The following is a 27,946-nucleotide window of genomic DNA, read 5'->3' as shown; positions in this document are numbered from 1 at the left end:
TAACAAAATGAAGAACAAGTATTTTTTAAGAAAAGGATTACAGCAACAGGTGCTAGTACATGTTTCACCATATAGCTTCCAAGAAGTTACACATTCCCGCTGGAATCAGTTAATTTGACAAGAGACTCCATTCCCATCTAAGAAACATTTTAACTCCAATTCACCCTCATCAAGAAAATTGTTGGTACTCCGATATCCATTCTAGTAAAACCTACTCCATCACCTTGCATTTCAAGGAAGGGAGGATTGTGGTGGCGGCGGCGGAGGCATCGACATTGGAGGTGGCATAGGTCTGCCCATCACTTGCTGCTGAGGTGGTGGCGGCGGCCTCCACATAGGTGGCGGCACAACCATTCCTGAAGGAGGCGGCGGCGGCCTCATCATAGCTGATGATGGAGGCGGCATTATATTAGATGGAGGCACCATATTAGGGGGTGGAGGTCGAATCGGAGGCCTAAATTGCATTTGCATTTGATGTTGTTGCATTGCTGGAGGACCAATGCCTTGGCCTGGTTGCTGTGGCTGACCGGGCCATGGCGCTGCCGCCATCTGCATCTGAATATGCATAGGAGGGGGAAATTGCCCGCCTTGAGGTGGCGGCGGAGGTCGAACCGTTAATACTGGAGCAGGTGGAATCTGGCCATTGATAAAAGGTCGAGGAGGGATAGGTGCACTCATGGAGGCATTTGCTTGGGATCCAGGAAGGGAGGGTGGACCACTGGCAAATAAGGTATGAGGCCGGTTTCTCTGCGTCCCAGGATTGTTTGAAGCAAGAATTCTCTCTGCATATTGTCAATAGAAGATTTCATTTTGTAGACAAAATATCTAATGAAAAATGATGAATTAGTTTTCATTCGTTCTGTATGTGAAATCAAAATTCCTCAATCTGAGGGAGTTTTAAGCACTGTTTTGAAAATCGGACCGGACCGATCGGTTCAACTGTGAACTGGTTTGGTGGCCGGTCCAATCTTAGCTTACAAAACCGGCTCTGCATCGGACGGATCGATCCTTAAATGATATTTATATGTATAAAATTTTATTATATTTTATAAATATTATTAAATGCTTATATACTTATATTATATTATGTTAATTTTATTATTTATTATGTCATCCGATTCAATCCCAATTCGACCAGTCGAATCAGTCAAACCGTGAATCTCTCCTTCTTTTGATTCGTTGTCCGGTCCGATTTTCACAACCTTCATTTTAAGAGGTTATTAATGTTTGAAGCAAGAATTCTCCCTACATACTGTTAATAGAAGATTTCATTTTGTAGATGAAACTATCTTCCAGAAAAATGAGGATTTTGTTTTCATTCGTTTAATATGTGAATTCAAAATCATTATATTTGAATAAAGTTTGTAATGCTTGGAAGTTAAAATCAAGAGCGATTTCAACTTCACCAAAATAAATGAAACTAAGAAAAATTGTTGTTTTTCAAAGCAAAGTTTTTAATTTCAGAAGAATGACTTACCTGCTGGTGTTCCATGGCGTTCACCCTTTGTATCCTTCTTGTACGCATATGAGACTGTAATTTGGCGGTTACAAAGGTATTGGCCATTCATGGCCTGTACAGAAAGAAGTATATAATTACTTGTACCGATGGTCCTTAAAAGGTTCTCCATTAACCATTAGTTAACAAAAAATATGCACCATAACCTTTGTTTGGGTAAAAGAAGAAACAGATGATAAATGTTAAACTGTATTTTTATATTAGTTTGGAAGTACCTCTATTGCTGCATCAGATGATTCAAATGAATCGTAGCTCACAAAACCAAAGCCTCTTGAATTCCCAGTTTCAGGATCTCTCATTATCTGAATGGTAGCAAGACAAAGTCAGGTTTGCGCAGCAAGATGCGGGATCCTAAAGTCTAGAAGAATCATAAAAGTAATCGAGGACGTTTCATATAAAAAAAGATGAATAATGGGTGAAAATTTTAAATTATTTAAAATTCCATGTAGAATTCCTGTTCGTTATTTGGCCAAGGTCGTCCTGACAGTGGATTCCCAGTTCATAAAACGAAAGATAATAAAAAGCCATGGCTGTAGACTTATTAGGTAAATTACAAAGAGATTATAAAAGAGTAATAAACAGTAAATCCATAAACCCAAAAAAAGTGAAGAATGATGGCACGATTACAGTAATATATAGCGGATAATAAGATAGGATGGCGCTAGGCAGTCTAAGCTATGTGTGTGTGTGTGTGAGAGAGAGAGAGAGAGAGAGAGAGAGAGAGAGAGAGAAAAGGGAAAAGAGAAAGAGAGAGGAGGTGGCTTGCAGTTTTAGAGGGAGAGAGGGAGCCTTGCTGGCTTGCAAAGTGTTTTCAATTATCATCAATATAAGTACATAAGGCATGCTTCCTCGAGTTAAAAGAGGTTCTGTTGCATATTATATCACAATTGTACTTGCTTTTCATCTTTCTAGCATCATAAATCTGGATGCATCAAGACTTGAACAAGAAAGATTCTCTAAGCAAGTGGAATAAGTTTGAACAAAGGGTAGAAAATGTAGAAACAGAAATTATTATAATTTAAAAGAGATTTGAAAAATTAGAAGATAACGTTTGACAAATTAATGGGTAAATTACATGAAATATCTGCCAAATCGAAGCCATAAGATTTTAAATGAACCAAACTAGAAATTTTAGAGAATTCTCTCATGATGCAATTGAAGTCAAGACTACATTAATTGGTATAATATATTTCAAATAGGGTTATCATTTTAGCTGCATTTAGTATGGCAATCATACTTGCTTTTAATCCTTATAACGCCATGAATTTGGATGAATAAAGAGTTGAATAACATAAGACTCTACGCAAGTGAAACAAGTTTAAACATAAGAAGGAACAAATGATTATAAGTCAAGAGAGATTTGAAAAATTAGAAGATAAGATTGAAGATTGAAAGATTAATGGGTAAATTAAATAATATGTCTATTAAAAGAAAGCCATTAAGATTTCAAATAAACAAAATAAAAAATCTTTGAGGACTTTATCATGGTACTCCTGTAGCACACCCTTAACTAATGACCATATAAGAAATCCACCTCATCGGTGACCTTTAACTCCTCCAAATATCTTGATGAAGATATGAGAGCGTTGATCTTGATGATGAATCTTTAAGCGAGAGAAAGAGAGGAACCAATATAGGAGAGAGAGGCAAAGGTTCCATTTAAGATGGTTGCAATTGTTTGAAAATTTTGTTATAAGACTATTGTGGGAAAATAAATATTTTAAAGTTGTTATAGGCATTATAAACTTTTGCTTTCTTTTTAAAAAGTCAAACAATACCTTTCTTACAGCTATCATACTATAGTAGATTTAGTTATAAAAAAGTTAATTCTCAATAAATAAATTTCTCAAAAATAATAAGAAAGATAAAGTCAAATAGGACTATGGTTGATGTTTGGAAAGCAAAGCGAGAAGATGGCACTTGGTTGTGAGAGAAAAAAAGAAAAAGAGGGATGGTGCAAGAAGGGAAAAAGAAAATGGGGGAAGAGAGAGAGAGAGAGAGAGAGAGAGAGAGAAGCGGCTAATAATCTAAGAGGGAGAAAGGGAAGACTTCTGTGCTAAGAAAATCAATATGGTTTCATGCCATTTTAGAAAAACAATCTATCTTCATGCTATATCAAAAAAATCAATCTGCTTTAATGCCAATAAAATCCAATATGAAAATAATTCTTGCTAAAATAATTAATGAAAAAGAAAATTATAGGTATTAACCAGAAAGATGAGTCAAAAATATGTTGAAACGATTAAAGATAAGCATGATAAACTACTAAGTACAACTAATTGTGGAATAACAAAAAAAAAAAACAATTTTAATAGGATTTCATCAAGGGTCAGCATTTAGTTTCTATTGCTGTGTAATGGTTATGGTGATGCTTTCCTTGCTCCACATACTTCAAGAAAATAATCTCTCACATTCTACACTCTTTTTTCTAAGATATTTTCTCTTCAATAAAATGATTGGCATATCCAAGAATAATACAAGACCGAACCAAAAAAAAAAAAAACAAGTTACTTCAATATGGTCCATTTATTGTTGATTCAACTATCTAATAAAAGAAAAATGAAGAATTTATTATCGCCTTCTCCCTATTCTTCATTTTTCTCTGAAAGGTGTGGAATCTCACTTGATAGCTGAAGCTAACAAAAACAAAAGTAGAAAAAGAAAAACTTATTTATTAAAACAAAATTTTGCTGCTGGAATGAAGAGCTAACCCAGCTGAATTGAACCAACAGCGAACAGGTTGAACCCGACTAACTGGGCAGGGGCAGTTGGGTGTAGGGGTGTCATGTCACAAACCCAACAAGAACCCGGCCTGACCCCGTTGACCTAGTTGAGTGAGATGAGTGATCGAGCATGGGCGTCTATGATGTACAGACATGGACAAGTCGACACAGATACAACACGACACAGACACGAGACACTTAAATTATTGAAAATATAGGGCATAAACACGGGTTGGAATGATATTATAATTTTTATATTTTATAAGAAGCTTATAAAATTGAATAAGTATTGATACGTCATCACAAAATCATCTTGATCGGGCACGAATCTCGAGGCAAAAACTAGTTGATGTTATTGAAGTACTGAGTGTGGACGATTGATTTGGTGTTGTGGAGAGAAAATAGGAAATTTTATTTTTATATTTTAAATAAATAAATTTAAATATAAGAAATTATATTAAAAATAAAATTTTATAAAATATTTAAGACACGTGTGTTGGACATATGAGTCCAAGTTGTATTTAATATATTTTTTAATTAGACATGTTTTCGAAATGTCCAACACATGTCGGAGGTGTGTCGGATACATGTCGGATATTGCAAGCCTATCTGAGGAGAAAGATCATTGCATCATAGGTTAGCAATTGAGCGGGTGAGCATGAGCAGCGAGCAAGCCAGCGAGCGTGAGAGGGCAAGCATGAGCGAGCAAGTGCGACGGAGGACGAGCGCGTGTTGCTTTTGGATTTTCGGGTTGACTTGAACCCGACCGAAAATTGCAATAGGGTCAGAATATGAAACTCAAACCTAACCCGTTTTCCAAACGGGTTGACCCAGACCCTGACCCTGAATTTTTGGGTCAGGTTTTCGGGTCGTGTCAAATATTAACACCCCTAGTTGGGTGGATGGATATTCTATGAAGGGCCAATTTGATCTGCTGCCCGTTGATTAGGTGTTGCATTTGATTCATTCAGCTTAATATATTTTCAATGATAGACTTTGATATTTGTATTATTGTGTCTAGCATGTTCTTCCAAGATTCTTGCCCAATCTTCGCATTGTTGTACTTTATTTGAATCCAACTGAATATGTTGGCACCTAACACTCCCGTTGTCATGAAAAACAACCATGTCCTCAAGGTTGAGAGATGGAAAGGCAGTACAAAAAGCTGAAATATTCTCCTAAGTAGCATCTTTTGAATTAGTGAGATTCCATTGCAATCTATGAGGTTGACCACACAGATGAATCAAACGGGAGGCAAGAATAGCATTAGGTAAACTGATGAGTTGATTATTATGAATATTTTGTGGTAATGGGGTAGGTATAAGCGGTGGATTGCCTTTAAAAGGTTTAAGAACTAAAATGTGGAAACTAGATAAATCTTACTTCCTAACGGAAGCATAAGATGATATGTGATATGGCTAATGATATATTGAACAGGATAAGGCCCAAAGAATAATTTAGCAAGCTTAAAATGGATATTGTTAAATGTAAAAAATTGTTGAAAGGGTTGGAATTTAACCATAAGTAGGTCTCCAACAAAGAATTGGAAATCACAGCCATGGCGGTCGACCATGGATTTCATTCTATATTGAACTTGTTGCATATTTTGACGTAGGGTATGTAAGTGGATATTGACAATAGCAATATCAAATGTTCCAAAGATATATGATGGAATATATTGAGGCTGTATATCATTAGGGATGTCAAAACGGGTCTGTGGATTGGGTTCGGGTCGAACCCAGATTGACCCGGGTCTAAACGAGTTGACCATAATCTGACCCATTTTTAGAAATAGGTCAAAAAAATCCAACCCAAACCCGACCCGCACAGGTTACCGCCTTGACCTGACCCAACCCGCAGACCCATGAACCTGAATCATCTTGAGTCTACCCAAATTCGAAATCTGAGCCACTGTAGCATTCAATCGAGTGATGTGTGGCTTTCGTCCGCTGTAGAAATCAAAGCCGCCTCTAGTGCCCCAGCCGCTGTCCCTGCTGTCGTATGGTAAGACACATAGAACGCCCGGAAGCCCTGCTTCAAAACCCTTCGCACGCAATCGAGGACCCCCTTGTATGGGTTGCTTCCCATCTGCAGACGCTACTTAACGGTGTCCATTGGCGTGAAAACAACATCACGCAACTGTGGCGTGGGAAGCAGGGTTGTTCGGATGGTCTTCGATAAGAAGGCACTTGGAGATCTTGTAGACAGAGAAGTAGGCAGCATGGGCAGGTCCGGCGCCAAGTCCCATAGCACTGATGTTGAGGTAACTAAATGGATCAACTGGGTAACTTTCGGGTTTTCGGGTCAAAAGACCCGCATGAGGCATTGTGAAAGATTTAATTTCTTAATATGGGAGACATTTACTAACAAAATCAGCAACATCTTTATGAAGAACTGGCCAATAAAAATTTGCAGAAAGTCTTTTTATGGTATTAAATGTGCCTCCATAGCATGAAAGTGTGTTGAATGAAATTTTGTAAGTAATTTATTTTATAATGGAGAATTTTTACTGAAATAGAGACGACCTTTATTATAGAGGAGAATCTCTCTAATTTGATAATTGTTGTGGACAATTCACCCTTAGCTAGTTGTGAAGTAATGTTTTCTTGTTTTAAATCATTGAGTAAAGAGAAAGAAAAATGAGTAATCAAAGAAAAAACGAAGGGGAATAAAGTGTAGTTAAGTCCTAATCATCTGTAATACATGATAATGAATCTACAACCGTATTTGATTTACCATATTTGTATTCAATGCGGAAATTATAACCTAAAATCTTGCGAAGGTAATATTGTTGACCCGGAGTTTGAAGAATTTCAGTTTAGAGTTCACGAAGATTTTTATGATCAGCTCTGAAGATGCATTCAATACCTAATAGGTTTTGGCACGATTTAGCAACTGCTTCAATAATTGCATACAATTCTTTTATATATATAGAAGATTGAGAAACGAATTCCAAATTTCTTACCAGAAAAAATAATGGGGTGGTTATTTTGTAATAATATAGCACAAATATCACGATTTGAAGCGCCGGTCTCCATAAGGAAATATTTTGTGAAATATGGTAAAGATAAAACCGGGGCTGAAGTCATGACAATTTTTAGATGATTAAAAGTCATGGAAGCTTCAGAGTTCCAATTAAAAGAATCTTTCTTAAAAAGGTCATTTAAAGGTGCGTCAATGGAAGCATAATTTGAGAAAAATCTATAATAACAACCTGTTAACCCTAAAAAAAGATTGAAGATGACAAACATAAGAAGGAAGTGGCCATGTAGTCATTGCTTTAATTATATTTGGTTCATCTTGAATGCTACCAAATGAAACAATGTGATCCAAGTATTGACAAAACTGGCATTTATATAATTTGAGAAATAATTGATTGGTCACTAGGCATCAAAATACAATTCAAAAATGATAATAATGGAGATCCAAATTGGAATTGTATATGAGAAAATCATCAAAGAAAATGATAACAAATTTGCGAAGATATGCACGGAATACTTGATTCATTAAAAGCTTGGAGAGTAGAAAGAGCATTAGTTAACCTAATGACATAACTAAAAATTCAAAATGGTCATCATGAGTTTGGAAAGCAGTTTTATGTATATCCTTTGGGTGCATTTGAACTTGATGATTCCCTAATAGAGGTCAAGTTAGGAGAAAAGAGAGGTTCCATGTAATTCATCTAAAAGTCAATCAACTGATGGAATAAAAAATGTCTTTAATAGTCAAGGCTTTTTTTTAAACTAATAGTCAAGGCATTTGGTCTTATAATCGATGCAAAAATGTCATCTCATTTTTGACAAGCAAAACCGGACTGAAAAAAGGGTTATAGTTGTGACAAATGATGTCGAACAACAACATTTGGCAGACCAACTGTTCCATAGCATCTTTTTGGAAATGTGGATAATGATAGGGTCAGATATTAACTAGTTTGGACAAGGATGAAAGGTTAATGCGATAATCAATTGGGTGTGGAGGGGGTAACCCTTGGAATATATGTTTAAATTGCCATATTAAATTGGAAATAGAATCATATAAAGTATTAGTGATGGAGAACAAGTTGTCATCTAATGTATATTGTCAATTGAAGGAGTATCATTAATAGAGAAGATGTGTATCGATGGGGAACATGAAATTAGTGCACGAAATTGATAAACGAGATATGATTGACTAATAATTGAGGCTTCCCAAATAATGTAATTTTGGGATTGTCATTAAAAAAAAGTTGCATAGTAAGATTGCGATAATTGTCAATGATGGAACCTAATGATTGAAATCATTCTATTCCCAACACAATATGGGCGCCATGAATGGCAAGGACAAAGAGGTCTAAAAGAACTTAATAGCCTTGCATTATAACAGTAACTTGAGAGCATTTGGAGTTGCATATTAATAAATTACCATTGCCCACAGAAATTTTAAATGGTTTAATGGGATGGGGTTGAAGACCGATTTGATCAATGAGATCTTGAATAAAATTATGGTTATTGGCACTATCAAATAAGATATGAACGTTATGATAACAAAAAGATCTAGTTAAACAAAAGGAATGAAGATTGAATTGACCGGCTAAGATATTGAGGATAATTTCAAGAGATAATTCTTGTGTCAAGATCAGGAGTGAGAGATATAGTTTCTTCACATGTTTTTTGATAATCCGTGACAAATAAAAAAAATGAAATCTATTGGGGCAACGGCTTTGGGGACCAAAGTTGGCATCACAATTAAAACAAAAGCCTTTTTCCTGATGATACTGAATTTAAGCTAGTGTAAGTTTTTAATAGGAAGAGTAGGTGCTTTGGTAGGAGGAATAAGAGGGGGTAGAAGGGTTGAAGGTGTGGTGGTGAAAGAGGTATGAGTGGTAGGTGTCATATTTTTGCTGGTCGAAAAAGTAGGAGGTTTCCACCATTGTGAGGAAGTGAAGAAAAACAAATCTTGAAATTTAGATTCATGATGACGGGCCAATTCCATCACATCTGAAAGAGTAACAGGTTTAGCAAATAGAAGTCCCTACAACATTCTTGTTTAAGATCGGAAATAAAATAGCTAATCATGGTTGATTCAGGTTAGAAATTTAAAAGCTAAATTTTCAAAAGTCATCTGGTAATCAAGAACAGAAGCATGTTGGGTTAATTTAGATTTTAGAAAGGTTGTCATGAAGGTCTTCATAAGATGAAATGCCAAATCTCTGTTGCAAAGAAAATGTAAGTTCAATCCATAAAAGGTTCCGGCCTTTTATTCTTAGCCATTGATGCTAAATGGCTAGGGAACCTTCAAGGTGAAAAGAAGCAATACGAACACGATGACAATACAAGGTGTTATGAAAATCAAAAAAATCATGTGCTTTAAAGATCCAAGTGTCAACTGCCGTGCCGTTAAAGTGTGGAAGATCGATTTCATAATTTTAAGAAAGGGTAAACTTGCCATGTTGGAAGGAGACTGATAGGAAGTACTTGAGAACGCAAGTAATTCCTATCAATCTTTAGAAAAACAGCGAAAATCATTCACAAGAATCCACACAAAACCAAGAAAACAATAGATAATTTGTATTATTTGATGAAAAGGACGCGAAAAATACCAAGATACAATTGATCCTCTATTCAAGAGGAGGATCGATCTCTCCCAATCTCTAGACACCGCTAGAGCCCAAAGGAAAACCTAAATATAAGATATCTCAAATTTCAGAAAAATTCAAGATGTCCTAACCCTAGGAAAACAAACTATTTAATGCATACAATTCAAAAGAATTCTCTAAACAACCCTACTTTGAAATTTTCCTCCAAACTCTCTTCAAAAATCTTTTTAAACAGCCCACAGGTGACTGGGCGGTCGGCTCCTGCGTACAGGAGGCGGAAATCTTTGACAGTTTTGCGTAAGCCGGTCCGACAGGACCGGCTGGACCCGACCGGTCTAACAGAGACATGGGCAGCAAATTCCAAGTTGCCGATCCCAAGATGCCACCAGTGGATGGTGAATATGGCCAATGGGGATGGAATGGTTGATGCATAGGCTATCTAGCCTTTTGTCCATTGAATCCATGAAAACCTAAAATTGTTGTAGAGTAAGGCTGATAGAAGCGAATTGTGCAAAGGCTAATAGAAGTGAAAATCTAAATTTTAGCAAACTGCAAATTTTGTTGGGCCTGCATTATGCATAGGGCATTGGCGAGATTAAAATTCTTCACTAGGAAGAACGGACGAATTGTGTGTATGATCGGACAACCGAATCAAGCGAAGAAATCAAAAGAACGAATGAATCGATCGAGCAAAACAAAGGCAAGGATGGACGACTGAATCGAAGCGAATGATACAGACAAATCAAGCGAATCGAACGGGACGGACGAACAAACGAGAGCATTAATTGTTGTGATTCTTGATGTCTCAAGAAGGGAAAGACACATTTAGAGTAGGTGCAAACTCCCTGGGAAGAGAAAGAAGGAAAAGAAACAGAGCAGGAATTTTGAACCGATTTATAAAAGTAGGAGGTTTATAAAAACAGAGCATAACAGCATGTTGTAGGTTTATTTATAAAAGTAGGAGGCTGAACCGATTTCAGTTCCGATTTGAACTAGGTGAGCTAAAAAAACAAATGGAGAAATAATAAAAACTTATTTATTAAAATATTTATTTGTTGATGGAATGAAAAACTAATCCAACTGAACTGAACCGATGCAGAACAAGATGAACCTGGCTCACTAGGTCACCTATTGGGTGGATGGATATCTATGAAGGGCCGATTTGGATTGCTACCCTTTGATTAGGTGTTGCATTTGAATCATTTAACTTCATACCATTTTGATGATTGACTTCAACAATTGTATTTTTTCTCTAGTATGTTCGTCAAGTTTCTTGTCCAATCTTCGCATTTGAATCCACACAGAACTATCTTCCTCTTCTTACTTAATGACCAACCAGCATTAGCCGCAAGTTTTTGAAATTGACCTAATTATCATTCAAGTTTAGATTAAATAGGTCAAGTTCGACTTAAACGAGTCATGGTGATATAGAAAAAATTCATCATACATATAATAAACATGTCAGGTTTGTGCTAAACATTTTGAACTATATGATTAGTAAGTCGGGCTCAAGCTAAGCATATCGTGATGGGTAAACTTCGGGTTGGATCCAAACCTAACTAGTCAATCAGATTAACACCCCTACACAATGTTGTTGATCGCACTCCCTTGTCTAAAATTTCCCATTATCAATGATATCATTGTATAAGTCATCCTTCTCAGTTCTCACCATCTATGAGGCTTAACTAATGTCTCATCCTCCATTTCAAAATTTGTGTGAGATGCATGTGAGTTTGGGCACATCATAATGTGCTAATTCTCTTATCCTCATCTTCATGTTGTAGCGCCTATTTTGATTTAATTCTCTTATACCTCTTGCTGGGGTTAAATTTATTTCTTCTTGATGGGCCTTCATTGTTAAGTTCCATCTTGATGCTTTGATTGATCGTTTAAATGCTTGATTGATTGAAAAAGATATACTCAAATCCATGACATTGACTAGGAATTTTTACTAGTTGCTCAACATAATTTGATTCTTCTTCTCTATATTGTTATTAATAGAAAATGGCTTATTGTACAAATGAATGTCAATAATGTTTTTTTTTGTCTCTTTGAAGATCTTGTTGAATTAGTTTATAAAGAGGAAACTCCTGGGTAGGTTGCTCAAGGGGAAAACAAAATATGTATGCTTCAGAAAGCTATATAGATTGAAACCAAGTCATCATGCCTGATTTGACATTCTTGTTGACATTGAACTACAAAGTAGGACAACTTATCACTCTACTTTCAATCTGACACTTCTCCTTTAGCATAGTGTTCTAGACGTATATGTTGATTGCATTCATGCTATTAGAAGTAAAATGTCAGGCATCACTGAAAATAAATTATATCTAAATAAATTTGCATTAAAAAATCGAAGCATCCAGAATATTTTCTTGACATTGAATTTCAATATAACAAGGAAGATAATTTTTTCCATCAAAGAAAATGCACTACAAATATTTTTAAAGAATATAACTTTCTTGAATGTAAATCTACTAACTCTCCTATGGAAACTCTACAATCATCTAAAGATGATGAAAACTATGAAGAACCTTCTTGTTATTGACACCTTGTTGGCAAACTAATTATCTGACTGTCTATCAACCTAACAATCATTTGTTGTTGGTGTTATCAATCATCATATACAAAACATAGAATACACACTAGGAGATTGACCTAAGAATTTTAAGATATATCAAGTAATTTCAAAGGAAAAATCAAGTCCATCAAAACAAAAAGATTTAACGATTGAATCATTATTTGATGTAGACTATATTCAATTTATTGAGGATTAAAAATTTACTTCACGATATTTGTCTTTGTGGTTGAAAATCTCATCTCTCTGAAAAGTAAGAAGCAAATCTGTGTAATTACTAGATTGGAAAGTGCTATCTTTGGAAAGTACTAAATTAGGAAGATAATTTTCCACTTAATTGAGGATGTTTACCTCTTCATTTTCTTCCTTTATACTTGATTTATATGCCTATATACAGACATCTGATCTAAGTCAATAAGAAAGAAAATTTACCCTTTCAACACATTGCACATAAGAAGAGTGCAACTAAGTGCATAAAGCTGCTACTAAATGGGGTATGGAGATCGGTTGACGTACACAATCTTACCCTGCATTTGTAGAGATGATATTTCTACGGCTCAAACTCCCAACCTCCATACAATGGAGGAAGCATAAACATCTTTAGGACCACACCCTTTTCAAAGAAAAATAAAGAGCCGCGTCTAAAGCAACGCTGATTTGCACCCATTGTAATAGGGAAGGTCATGAATTAGAGCTATGGAAATAGACACTCTATAAATGCAGGCTAAGGCTACAGCCCACTTAAACCCCACATTAGTTGGAACTTAATGCACTAGGTAATCCTTTTTTTTGCATATAATGTGTTAATACCAATGACAATTCAGCCGCCTATACTGAAATTCAATATGATTAGTTATTTATCGCCTTCTTAGAATCTATAAAAATCATGTTCCAATGTCTCAGGCATTCCTCATCCTTTCCTACCCGTCAGCTAAATATGCATTAATCTTTTTGTACGACTAGAATAAACAAAATAAAATCCCAATCATTTTATAAAAAAGTTTATAAGGCACTTGGATAGATACAACTAACTAGCAGAATTTATCACCTTTTAAGTGATGCAACTTCAAAAGGCTAGATATTTTGGTGCAATTAGCAAACTATAGTAGCATTTATAAATAAATAAATACACACACATACACACACATATATATATATAATAGTATTTTCCACTTTTAACTCTTAATTCTATCCTGCTGAAGGGAACGAGTATCAGAATGTGGGAAACGTGAAAGATTGGAACTGAACACTTTCACGTGTATGTTTGTGCAGGGACGAATGGCGGACAGTTAAATAAAATTTATGCTTCATTTAGGACAGCTTTCTAAAGTAGTTTTTTAGTATAAAATTTTTCAGTTTAAAAAATTTTGGTACTAAAAAACTGCTTTAAAAATAGTAAAAAAACTGTCCCAAATGAAACCTTAGGCATTAAAATCATAATATTATCAATAAGTGCCAACAAATCCACTGGTAGTATGATTTTTACATTTCCAAGCCATGATAAGCTGAATCTTTAGATAACAACTCTCCAAAATAACATAAGCTATATAAAACAAAGAACACCAAGCTAAAGAAACGCACTTGTCCTTCCTTCTCAATCTAGAGTTGTTCACTAAATTTCCAGTAATAAAAAGTGCAAATAAATAAGGATAGCACATCACCTTGGGATTAGTGACCACTACTCCAAATGCACTGAAAGTATCATAGAGAAGTTTCTCATCAACATCCTGCAACAGAACTCCCAAAGGTAAAAAACGAAGCCATTAGTTTCAAACAGTGTTCATTGCCATGGACAACTGTCTTACCGGATCAAGATTTCCAACAAAAAGATTTGCCCCAACATCCAAACTCTTTTTGTCTTGGGAGGCCTGGTAAGAAAATCGAAATGAACATTCATGAAGGAATTGTACAGAAATTTATCTACCATCAGGACACAGGTACAACTAACAGCTACAGAAAAGTACCATCCCACAACATATCTAGCAAAAGATGATTCCAAAATACTATTCATAAGGATGTCATAATAATAAAGCCAATAAACTATATTTTCATGTAAAGGATTTCACAATTTTGAAGTGTATATATGATTCCACCATTGTCTGTAAATTCAATCTAAGTTTTGATTTTGGCTTGCTGCCAATGTTTCAGTTTCTGCAATTTTAGCAGTGCCTTGTTTAAATTTTGATATTGGTAACTTTTTATTATTCAAATTTCATATAATAAATATACTTTTTTGATATATTTAAAATTTTAAAAAAAATTAAGATAAGAAGCAACTTTGTGGTCATAAACCTTATAGGCTTATGCTATACGGATCATGAATTCTAAAAATGCTAAAATACAAATTGATGCCATCATAAAGCTCCTATATTGTGGAAGCTGTAGGATTGTTATAGTTGTATTTTTATGTATTATCACTTATCAGTAGTTATAACCAACAAAAATACATATAGCTCCTAATCTTCAAAACCAAAATAAAAAAAGTCCGGTTATTTATTTCCTCGTAAATTTCTTATTCCAAAATTACTTTTCTGAAATTTTTTAAAATTAATATATATATATAAGAAGCAGCTTTGTAGTTATGAATCATATCACTGATCATGAGTTCTAAAAGTGCTAAAATATATATTGATGCCACCATATAGCTCCTACATAGTGGAAGGAGCTTGATAGTAATAATCTCCATACTTATAGTTGCATTTTATGGATTTTCATAAAGATTTTCATAAATTAGAAGCTAAAAATTTCAAAAAAAATGTTTCATTATTTAATATTACATTACATTTCAAATATATATATATATATCTAATAATAATTATATAATTATTATATTTCCAAAATTTTTCAAATGATACATTTATATATTTATCTACAATGATTTCCATTGAAAACTGGGAATACTTGCATACTCAAAATATGGCTTTTCGATTTTTATTCTTAACATGTAATAAATTACTATTGTAATTCCATATATTATTAGGGGATTTTATTAATATTACAAACATAATTATGCAGAAAAGGATGAATATACAAGTTTATCATGAAATTCATATCATTAAGTTTAATTAAAATTTTTTGAGAGAACATGTGTTACATTAAAATATGTATGAAATAAATATATGGAAGTAAAATTTAGAGAATAAGAATAGTTAATTAAATTTTTTTATTTTATCAATTTGTGTAGTGTTGCTTACGTTAATTCTTCGGCGTGCTTTCAGAATACGGATAATACAGAGGAAACAAGTCTAACTCTAGATACACCGACACATCGTGCAGTTCTCAAGTTAGTATTTATAATCCTTTACTCATTTAATAGGTTTAGTGACAGTCAGTACCCCTGATTGAAGATTTTGTTAAATTTGATATAAATGCATTATCTTTTTGTGATACAATCATACAACAACAGACTCAAGTTTTGTCCCACTACGTGGGGTCGGCTATAATGAATCTTTTCTCCATGGTGTCTGTTAAAAGTCAAATTGATAGTTAAATAAAGAAAGATCATTTCTAATATTATCTAACAGTTCTTTTTAGGCTCTACCTCTACTTCTTAACAATAAGTTCAATCTAAACTCTTATTTCCTAACTTGGTCATCTAGAAAGCAGGTTTTAAGCGAGCAAACATCTACAGGACTCTACTCTAATCTTATCTTCCACTGGAGCTACTCCAACCTTTTCATGTATATGCTCATTCGTATCCCTATCTATAGGGTAAAACCACTCATCCACTTGAGCATCCTCATCTCATGCAAACACTTAACTTAGTTTATATGCTTCTCTTTTAATGTCCAATATCAACACATAAAGCATTGCAGGTCTCACCACCATCTTATATAATTTTCTTTAAGTTTGAGTGGGACTTTTCTATACACTAATAAGCTCAATGCATTCCTCCTACTTAACCATCCAATTGAATTCTTATTGTAATATCCAATCTATTTCACTATCATCTGAAACAATAGATCCAAGATATCTAAAACGTGTACTTTATTAATGACTTGATCGCCCAAAGTACAGAATCCCCTCACTAGGTCTATTACTACTAAAATACACCCATATTATTCAGTTTTAGATCTACTCAAGCAAAAACCTTTAGACTCTAAGGTTGACCTCCATATTTAAGTTTACCTTCAAGTCCCTCTACTAGTCTTATCAGCAAGAGAAATATTCATCTGCAAAAACATACACCAAGGTACATCCTCTTACAAATGTCTAGTGAAAAACATCCGATGATTAAAGCAAAAAGATATAGGCTTATACGGCTGATCCTTGATGTGTATACAACCGAAATAGAAAAATACTTGATCAAACCACTTGTATTTGAACATCAGTAATAGCTCATGCATACATATCTTTTAATGATTTGAATATAAGTGTTATTAACTCATTTCTTTTCAAGAACTCTCGAAGCACTTCTCTTGGAACTTTATTCATATGCATTTCTCTAAATCAATTAAATATCATATGTAGATCCTCCTTATTCTCTCTATATTTCTCCATCAATACACACAATAAATGTAGGCTTCCACAAATACTGCATGGATCCAAATTGTATTTGGAGAAACATTAGTATCAGTAGCAGCCTAAGGCTCCATAACTCGCTCCCATAGTTTTAAAGTATGACACACTTAATAATTCCTCTATGAAATTTTGCAAATCTTTGCATCACCTTTATCTTAAAAATAGAAATTTGCACACTCATTTCTCCTGATCTGGCCATATTTTTAGTCTTCAAAATAGATTAAAAAGTTTAGTAAGCCATGAAATTCCTTCATCTCCTAAGCATTACAACACATCTATTGGAATATCATCAGGTCCAATAGCCTTTCCACCCTTCATTTTCTTTAAAATCTCTCTAACTTCAGTTTTACTAATACGCCGATAAATATAAAAATCTTTATTTTCATTTAGAGTGCTAAGGACACTAAAATTATTCGTATTTTCACATTCTTCATTAAAAAGTTTAGCAAAATATCTCATCCACCTTTGTTGAATATCATCTTCTAAGCAAAGTACTTTTTGATCTTCATCCTTAATACAGTTCACTTGAACTAAATCCTTACTACTCCTATCTCTTTGTTTGGCTAACTTATACAAAAATATTTCTCCCTCCTTAGACTTTAATCTATTATATAAATCATTAAAAGCTAAGATCTTTGCATCGCATATTATTTTCTTAGATTCCTTAAAGTGTCTCTTTATATTTATTCCAATTATCAGAATTTTTACATCTAAATTAATTTTTAAAACATATCTCATTTTTTATCTTTTCTAGCACATTTGGATTCTACCACCAACTATTTTTACTATTATGAGCTTTTTCCTTTTATACTATGTTAGACTGGTCTCTAGTGGAGCGGTCCAATTACAATAGGTCCCTAAGGGACTGGTTCAGTTTTACTCAAGGAGGGGCGACGGCAAAGAGAGAGGGAGAGGAGTGGGGTCTACCAATACTTCAAATTCAAACTCTTTGGAGGGAAAGGAGGGGGCAGCAAGGGCTCCTTAGTCTTTTGGTTTGATTAATTAATTGTATGCTTTAAGTAGGATGAGGGAATTAGGATTATGGTTATGTTTTGATTATTGTGTTCTTGTGAGGATTCTTCTTGGTGTCTTGGGCTCTAGATTCATCTAGAGATTGAGAGAGACGATCATCCTCTCGAATTGAGGATCAATTGTATCTTTGTTTCGTTGTTTCTGTTAGTTTCTCTTTTGCAATCCAATTTCAATTTGGAGAGTTCTCCACCAGATTTTTGTGTGTTTCTCTTGCTATTTTTCCCTATTCTTGTTAGGGTTTACTTGAAATATTCAAGTATTTTCTATAATACTCCTAGCACATCTTTTGCAATAATCTTGATACTTATTGTGATAGTTGTAGGATATTTGGTCCCAATTTTTCTTGTTAAATCTCAAATTTAAATGATTATTTGGAATGTAATTAGTGTGTGATTTTTACATTAAATATGACTAATCTTTGCTAAAATTAAGAGTAGGTAACTAGTAGATAATCATTTTTAATATTTTTAATGTACATCTCATCATAAGTTGTATTAAAAAATCCTAATCTCTAAGACATTTTACATCACAATACTTCAATTTTATTGCCATCATTTGCATCTTTTCTCGATGATTACTCCGGAAAACATAACTCGTATGTAGTTTTTAAATAAAATATATATCCTATGAATACCAATTTATATCCTACAAATAAAAAATCCATTGGCATGGTCCTGGTTAGTTGGAATTATGCAAGCTTAGTGAAACATGAATTGAGTGTGGAAAACGTAGGGACGCCTTCATTTTTACTGAAGAAGCCAACATCCAGAGATTGAAACAGGAGTGATTGGGGAAAAAAAAATTTCTGCGTGAAAAATCTAAAAAATGTGAAAGGGAATGAAAAAGCCTGAAATAGAGTCAGAAAGCAGGAATTTATGGATGGAAAAACAGGATTTTGTCAAAACAGACACTTATGACCAGTTCCATGATGATACTGGCTGAAACTAATCGGATTTAGTTTGGCAGATATGTCAAATCTTTATTGTACAGATTATATAATAACGGGGCATAAACTAAAAATAAACATGAACAATATAGAATTATATAATGCAATTTGTAGAAATTGTACAAAAAAACTGTACTTTGTAAAGAAAGCGAGTAGTAACTACAGGAATGAAATTAAATGAACTTTTGGATTAATTACCAAGAGAGTTTGATTGTGTTTATGGTCCCTCTTATCCCATTCTCTCTCTCATGTCACTCTCCCGTTATCGAAGATTGGTTAGCCCTTTTTTCAGAAGAGCTCTCCAGAGTCTCCAGACCTCATTATAGAACATTTTGAACATCTTCACACAGCATGTGGTTTTATGGTTCTTATGAAGCAAACTTGCTCCCTCTCTGTCACCAGCTCCTCCCACCTTTTCCCTCCAATAAGATCTACAATTGGATGTTGCCAGAAGTTGCTGGAAGTTACAATCAACTGAAAAGTCTGAAATCACAATCTCCATAATAACTCCATTTCCCTCCTCATCCGTGCCCTCATCTAGTCATCTCAGCTAGGTTGTTTTGAAAATGTCAAGTTTGAAATTTTTAACCCTAGGAATACTTTCCAAGTCAACTATGAATGGATAGCATGGACCGTCCAAACTGAGCTTAAAAAAAACTAGTTAATCGTTACAGACTTATTTAAAGCCCTAAAAGTCAACTGTAAATCATTATAAAAAGGCCAATGGAAATAAAATTTAATGGAATGTTGGAAAATAAAATATCAAAATCAAACTAGAAATGGTATCATGGTCTTCAATTTCCTGGCAAACATGTTAACGTTTCTCTTCTATAAGAAGAGAGCCCTTGCTTATGACAACGAATTCTTCATAGCAGTGAGATGAATGATCTAGCCATGATATTTCTTTACAATGCATAATGCAATAGAAAACACCATTCTTATAATTATCATGCGCCAAGTCAAAACAGGATCAACTATGAGAAATGAAGGGATGTAACACTATGCTTCTATGAAAGGAAGCTGTTTCAGTTTCCAAAATTTGGAATTGTCTGAGTAAAAATGCAAAGCTATGAGCGAAGAGACCTAAAGAAAAGATGCACGTTACCTTGTTCACACGAATAGGCTTCCCATAAAGTTTAATCATATTCAAGATCTTGATTGCCTGACAGTGAAAAAAACAAGGTGTCATCATTTGGAAAATTTTCAAGTAAAAACTGGCATTGAATTATTTTAAATGATATTGAGAAGTGAAATAAGGCATTTAATACTCACATAGTCAGCATCTTCTTCACTTCGGAACTCTATAAATCCATATCCTTGGTGAAGATTTGTCACTCTATCTTTTGGGACATAAACATTAACTAGAAAAAAAGTCATAATAAGCAAGAAAGTCTTAGATTTAGGTTTCATTTGGGACGGCTTTATTATTGCTTCTTAAAGCAGCTTTCTAGTACAAAAAATAAAATTTTTATACTATAAAACTATTTTAAGAAGTAGAAAAAAAGTCGTCCCAAACGAAGCCTTAATGTGTCTTGTGAAAAGAAAGTGTAAACAGAAAACAAATGATACAGATTTAAGGTTAGGTCTCCTTATGCAGCTATAATAATGCAAAGATTCGTAGATCAATGATCATTAAATACACAAAAACTTGCTTTGTTTAGCTAAAAACTAAAAATTATAAGAATAGGAATGTATATGACAATGCAATGATCAATTAAATCTAAAGAAAGCAACAAAAAATTAAAATAAGGAAACATCAAGACGCAATTAATTTATTTTAACGCAATAATAATTCTAATTGAACTAAATTTGAACAAAATCAATAACCTTAGCAACCCAATAATAATAAATTTAGATTTAGTTAGATAAAGGAAAGAGTTCATGAATATGTTTAGTATAGGTGAAGATCCAATTTCAACAATGAATATAGATTCATATTGTACATGAATCTAACTTTGAACTATCTATTTAAATTGCATCATTTATTTATTTTATTTATTGACCCAATTATTATGTCAATATTTGATACCAATTTGATGCAAGACGGTTTCAAACTTGGCACACACAAAGAAAATTAAATTCATAGAATGAAAATCACCAAATATATAAAAGCTTACTTTCTTTTACTCCAAACCAAAAAAAAAATTAAGAATTAGAACCTAAATGATAATGAAAAGATGGATTAAATATGATGAAAGCAACAAGAAATTCAAACAATGAAAAGTTAGCAAGCAATGAAAAATTTTTCAACACAATAAAATTTCAGTAGTATCAAATTTGAACAAAATAAACAAGCCAGACATAAACAATAAATTCAGAAAAATTAAAGTGCTGCGATAGTAATAAGCTATAGTAATTACAAGTAACATAGATTAATTAATGGGTACATGGCAATTCCTTTACCCCCACTCTGCAGGAATCGAATTCAAACAACAAAAGAGTTGGACCATCAACCATGACTTTTAAACTCTCGAAATTAACAATTACCGTATTAGCCCAATCCCATGAAAAACTAACCAAGCACTAGAAATCAAACTAATAGAGATTGCATCCCCTCATCAAGACATTAAACAAAGGTATGTTTAAATAACTAAAACAATAAAAACTTATAAATAATAAACTAACCTACTCAAGTTTTTTAGCTGCTTCCAACATTTTAAACATGCAAATCTACATCACACAACCTAAAAAATTAAAACAAAGTGAATCAACATGACAAGCAGATGGTATTTTACATAATCAATGAACGGAAAATTACTTTGATGTGAAAAGTCAAGTTTTCTGCAGAGTTAACATGATAATGGTTGTTCTTCAAATTATATCATTCCAAGAAGCTTCCATAAATGAAAGCTAAATTTTTTTCTCAAAGATGTAAGGATAAAAAAAAGTAGAATCCAAAACATGTAATCTTTTTCGAAGACCAATTAGGCAATTAGAGAAAAAAAATAATCTTCAGAAGTCACAACCATTAATCTATAAAAGTACTTACAGTTAAAAATTAAAAAAAAAATAAGTAAAACCCTAAAATGACCACTTTTAGCTCATCATAAATAGCCACTTTCAAAGAAATAAGGTGGAAAAAATTAAACCCCTAAGATGTGTGATATAAAACTACTTAGCATAAACAACTATTCTAGCGCCCGAACTAAAAAATAAGCTAATAGAGAAGAAACGACCAAAACTTTAAACCCAAAAGTATAGCTTTCGCCAAACACGAGTGCTATGAATCTACAATGCACGTGGCCTCATCATTTATTGTCAACAAATGGTGGTCCATAACTTAATCTTCCACCACAGACCAAACGAGGCATTATCTTGTTATCATGCCTTCTCAATAGTCCTCATCAATGGCTCTCCTTTGGGCATTGACTTGCGCCATCGAGAATTCAAACTTAGCCTTCTTGATAGATTGATACAATTTAATGTAGGACCACTTGAAGCGACCAACTACATTGAAAACCTAGGTTGATGAAGGAGCAATACATGTCACTTTGCAAGTACAATATCATTAATGAGAATTAGGAGATAAGATGGAGCATAGGGTATTAACAATAAGCTTCTTAAATAATCAACTATATGTACCTTCATGATGAAGAATGATGATGCTCGTTTTCTAATTAAAAAAATTATTGATACAAACAAAAAAAATTCAAGAACTTGAACCTAATGATAATGAAAAAATCAATTAAATCAGAAGAAACTAATAAAAATTTTGGACCTTGAAAAGTTAGAAAGTAATTAAATTTTTTTTCAACACAATCAAAATTCCAGTTTTATCAAATTAGGAAATAAAATAAAGAACTCTAACAAGACAAACAATATATTTAGAAAAATGATGGTACTGCAATATTAATAAGCCTATAGAAACAACAAGTGACTAATTAATGGGTAAATAGCAATTCCTTTACCCTGATTTCAAAGGAATCAAATTCAAACAACAAAAAAGTTGAACCATGCCTTCTGAATTCTTGAAATCAACCATTGCCATATTAGCTCAATCCCAGGCAAAACCACAAAACTAACCAAGCACTTGGAAACCATACTAATAGAGATCGCATCCCATCCTCATAAGCATTCAACATAGGCTTCTTTAAAATAACTAAACAATAACAACAAAATAACAACTTCCAAATGAAAAACTAACCTACTCAAGTTATTTAGTTGCTTTTAATGAGTAAAAACAAGCAAATCTACATCATACAACCTAAAAATTATGAGAAATTAACAAAAAGTGAATCAAAATGACAAGCATATGGTATTTTCCGTGATCGATGAATGGAAAATTTATTATGATAAGAGAAATATCCTAGTTTTCTACAGAGTACACATGAGAATGGTTATTCTCATTATATCATTCCAAAGCCATCATGAATATAGAAGCAACCATTAATGAAAGCTGAAAGCTTTTCTCTAAGATACAAGGGAAAAAAATGTAAAGCCCAAAACGTATGGCCCTTTTCAAAGACCAAATAAAAAAAAAAGAATCTTTAGAAGTCACACCCATTAATCTATCAAAGAAGGTACCAACATTTAAAAATAAAAATAAAAATAAAAACTAAAATGACCACATTTTAATGCATCATAAATGGACACTTTAAAAAAATAAAGGCAAAAAACACTAAATCTCGAGACTTGTGAAATAGAACCACTTAGCATAATCAACTATTCTAATGCCTAAATTGATAAAGAAGCCCTAACAAAAACCTTAAAGCTAAAAGTATAGCTTTCTCCAGACGCATGAGTGTTATAAATCCACAATGCACAAGGCTTCATCATAATACCGTGGACAAATGGTGGTCCATAACTTAATCATCCAGCACGGTTCAAGAGAGTCATTATGTTGTTATCATATCCACTTGGCAATCCTTGTCAATGCCTCTCCTTTGGGTCTAAACATGTGCTACTAGGAATTCAAACTCATGGCTTTCTCAAATAGATAGATATAATTTAATATAGGACCAATTGGAGCAAACAACTACTCCAAAAACCAAGGAAATGAAGAATGAGCAACTAAAACTTTATAACCAATGGTCAAGATAGAATACCTTATCCTTCTTCCATCATTTACTCACTTTCATGACAATCCTCAAACTCTTAGTTGGTTGCAAGTTGCAAGCGCAGCATTTTTAATGAGAATTGGGAGAGAAGATGGAGAACATAGGGTGTTGATAATAAGCTTCTTCAGGTATCAACTGCAGATAACTTTATTATTAACAAAGATGATAACTATTTACTAATATTAAATACATTATTGATGTCAGGACAGGTTGATTTTGGAGAAATTCATCAGTTTCCCTTTGTTTCAAACTATCCAACATTTTTTTGGTTTCAAGCGTGATACTCCCTTAGATATTTTTTTTCTTAACTTGAGTATGGGTATCTTTCCATTCGAGGAAGAGAAGCACGAACAAATGAAATAAATACTCATAACTGTTGCTGATCTTAACTAATGGATTCTTTTTCCTACAGAAGTGAAGAAAATAGGGTGTCTATTTAACAAATTCAAGAAAGAAGGAGGTGGTGTAACACCAAAAAAATAATTAATTAAGCAGAATATTTACCAAATTACATATACAAAGCAAAAAATTTGATAAATGTCTTCCACATCCAGCATTGCAGTGCAAATCATCAATTGAACCTTTCTCACAAAGTATCTTAGTTAACACCTTTTACTTACACAATTTATAATGATATTGACAAGAGATGAGCACATAACAGGTGAAAATTTCAACGGCTACAGGTCTTTTACTCTTTCCAAGAAATGAAAAAATGAGGCAAGAAATGAAATAGATCATTGAATTTCCATGTCATTAGCATGTCTGTTTGGTAGGTTAGCTTTAGAACTGTAAGCAATATAAATAGCCAGTTCAATAATTATTTGTGTGTTGCGAAAACTAAGCACCTACAAGTTCTTTGGCTGAGGAAGACTATTTAGCAACTTGGTAGGAAGATTGGATGTAGATAACACATTTCTTAATGATTTAACCCTATAGTTAATAACTCCTGATGATCACAAGAAAGAATTCTCCCTTAAGGATGTTGTAAGATTCTATTTTCATATTTTGGCTCTTGTAAATGATTTCCAGTATTGTGCAAGAATACTTCGCTTAATTTGTTATTAGAGGAGATGGGAGATGGTGGTAAACACTATTAAAATTCATGATTCATTAAAGGCTTATAAATGGACCCTTGTCTAAATAATCAAAAGGCAAGTATTAAACATGAAAATCTTGTTTGAAGGAATTACGTTATTTATTAAAATGAAAGCTAAAAACATGGCCAACTTGATTGCATTGATTTGACATTTCTCATTTGTTGTGAACATTATTATGTTCTAAATTTTGGCATGCTTGGTATATTTTAGGCGGAAGACCAAATGGGCGGTAGATTAGAACATGAAATATTAGCTGCTATTTTGATATATTTTGTAATTGTAATTTTTTTTTTCATCCACTAATTCAAATTTCAAATTATGTGCTTTGCACTTCAATGAGGGGGATTCATGTGGCCTTCTATTACAAGCTGGCATAAAGACCCGATATATATATATATATATATATATTGGAAGCACTATTAGCAATAGCCCTGATGGTTCCTAAGAGGATTTTGTCATTTTTGTTATGGAGGAATATACTCCACTAGAGATGCTCAGGTTATCTCCTCCAATGATACTTCTTCATTTTGTGCTAACTTTATTGATGCTAATGTTTCAAAAACTATACCACCTCAAAAGAGATGGCACAAAGAAATACGAAGGAAATGATATAGAATACTGTAGTTATCAACAAGACAATTCTAGTTTTGCAGGTGGTAGTGGATTTTTTTCTTCTGACAAAGAATTTCAGGAACAAATTGATATATTTTTTGTAAATTCTGATGGAGGAAAAAAAACTCTCAAACAAACATAAGATTCAAAGAAGGAGAGAAACAAGGCAACATGGCCTAAGCATTCTATACTTACCACAAAATCCAGCTAATAAGATCCAAGTCCTTTAAATATGAACTTATGTCGAATGAAATCCTTTAAAACACTAAAATAGACGGAGCAATTAACAAAGATAAGAAAATTTTATTGTATGAATACAATAACAATATCAAGTCTTTATCCCACTACATGAATTCTTTTTCTCCATTGTGTCCTGTTAAGAGTTAATTTTTCATTTAAATCTAATAAAGAAAGGTCATTTCTAATATTTTCTAACCAAGTATTTTTAGTCTAAATCTCCATTTCTTAACATAAACCAAATCTAATACATCTACTCTCCTAACAAGGTCATCGGAAGGCCGTCATTTTATGTGACCAAACCATCTAAGGCGACTCTCTCTAATCTTATATTCAACTGGAGCTACTCCAATCTTTTTACGTGTATGTTCTTTTGTATAATGTCTCTAAGAGTAAAGCCAAGCATCCTCATCTCTGCAACATTTAACTTAATATATGTTTCTCTTTTTTTTAATGGCCAACATTCTGCGCCATAAAGCATTGAAGGTCCCCCTACATCTCATAGAAGTTTCCCTTTAAGATTGAGAGAGACTTTTCTATCAAACAAAAAGCTCGATACATTCCTCCACTTCAACCATCCAACTTGAATTCTACTAATAATATCCCCATCTATTTCAACATCACTATGAACAATAGACCCAAGATATCTAAAACATGTACTCTTATTAATGACTTGATTGCCCAAAGTCATAATCCCCTCACTGGATCTATTACTACTAAAATTTTATTGTATGAATGATTAATTAAAAAATATAAAGCATTAGCATTTGCAAATTAGCTATAACATTAATTTTGAACAGTATAAGAAAATACAATGACTATTGGGACTTACCAACTGGCCCTGCTTGAACAAATAATTCCCACAATAGCTCCTCTGTAATCTGCAGCATGAGGACAAAACTTAATGACAAGAAATAAAGCAAGTACTTGGGAGAAGAAAACCTAATGACAATAAATAGAGCATATACATAACTCCATTACAACATTGCATAGAACCATCAAGTTTTTTCAAAGATAGGGAGCATCTATAAAACTTGGAAGGTGTAGCTAAGACAATGAGATCAATTGCTATCTCAATTTTGAACATTCCTTCTCCTTCTTCCATAAGCTTAAGGATTTCACCCATAAACCATATAACACAACTTGGTGTGTAAGCTAGCAAAATGAGACGCCTTAAGGCTACTAAGACAACTTATTTTCATACCAAAATCTGACGTCAAGGCCTCCATCCTACACATTATGTTTGGATCAACTGCCGGGATAAATATCAACCATTTAGAAAACTGATATCTTCTCCTTCTTACACTTGAAGACAGACTCTGTTAGCATGTTCCCTTCCTTCCACTGCTATCGTGGCACAGCCCTGTCCTCCCATTGCATATATTGATTTTTTTCAAAGTATTTTTTGGTAGGCAACGTCCTATTTCTTTCCATATTACTCATTTTTACTGCTTTGCTATATTAGGTCTTTGCATAAACCCCAAGGATTTTCTTGCCAGATTGAATTAATTTTATGGTAAATTCCAGTAAGTTGAGTTAATACTGATCATATTTTAGCTGTTCACAGTATGGAAAATCATAAAGCTCCTTATTTTTTATTGCATGAACAAACCCTAGGTTGCATTTGAATACATACTAAACAACTAATTCCCTAAGGCAGCGCCGCCAAGCTCACGCGAAACAAGTTCCGACCCTACAGTATATTAGCGGTTGTCCAAACCCTAGAAAAGGATCACTTCGCAGAACTCTATGAAGATGCAGATAAAAGCGTCCCAAATCAAAAGGTCAAATCCAATGGAGTGGTAACAAAAAGCGATGATAGAGAAGAAAGGTATAGAACCTGGGGATCGAGGTTGCCGACATAGGTTGTGGCTTCTTGGTTCCTCTCGGCAGAGTGCTGGCCGAGGAGGTTCGCACCCACGCCGGGAGCGATCCGAGTCGTCATTAAAAACAATTTCTTCTTGGCCTTTCCCGCCTTCTTTCCCTCTTGGCTCCTTCGACCAAGGCGAGACTGGTTTGCTATGCCCTCGACGATTCATTTACATCCCGATA

At 33.7% G+C, this 27,946-nt stretch overlaps 1 protein-coding gene across 1 annotated transcript; it reads right to left on the bottom strand.

Annotated features, from left to right (window-relative positions):
- LOC110103571 (splicing factor 3B subunit 4) lies at positions 1-27,946 on the bottom strand. The gene is made up of 9 exons (XM_020832345.2): positions 27,735-27,946; positions 26,727-26,775; positions 20,164-20,252; positions 19,997-20,053; positions 14,198-14,260; positions 14,054-14,119; positions 1,732-1,818; positions 1,478-1,571; positions 1-782 (listed from the first exon to the last, which is right to left on the bottom strand). The coding sequence occupies exons 1-9, from the start codon at positions 27,837-27,839 to the stop codon at positions 232-234; spliced, it is 1,161 nt and encodes a 386-aa protein (XP_020688004.1). The 5' UTR covers positions 27,840-27,946; the 3' UTR covers positions 1-231.

This window comes from Dendrobium catenatum, unplaced genomic scaffold (assembly GCF_001605985.2).
Source record: "Dendrobium catenatum unplaced genomic scaffold, ASM160598v2 original_scaffold_254917, whole genome shotgun sequence".
Taxonomy (NCBI): domain Eukaryota; kingdom Viridiplantae; phylum Streptophyta; class Magnoliopsida; order Asparagales; family Orchidaceae; genus Dendrobium; species Dendrobium catenatum.
Note: the sequence above shows the minus strand (reverse complement) of the source record. Positions and strands in the feature narration are given on the sequence as shown.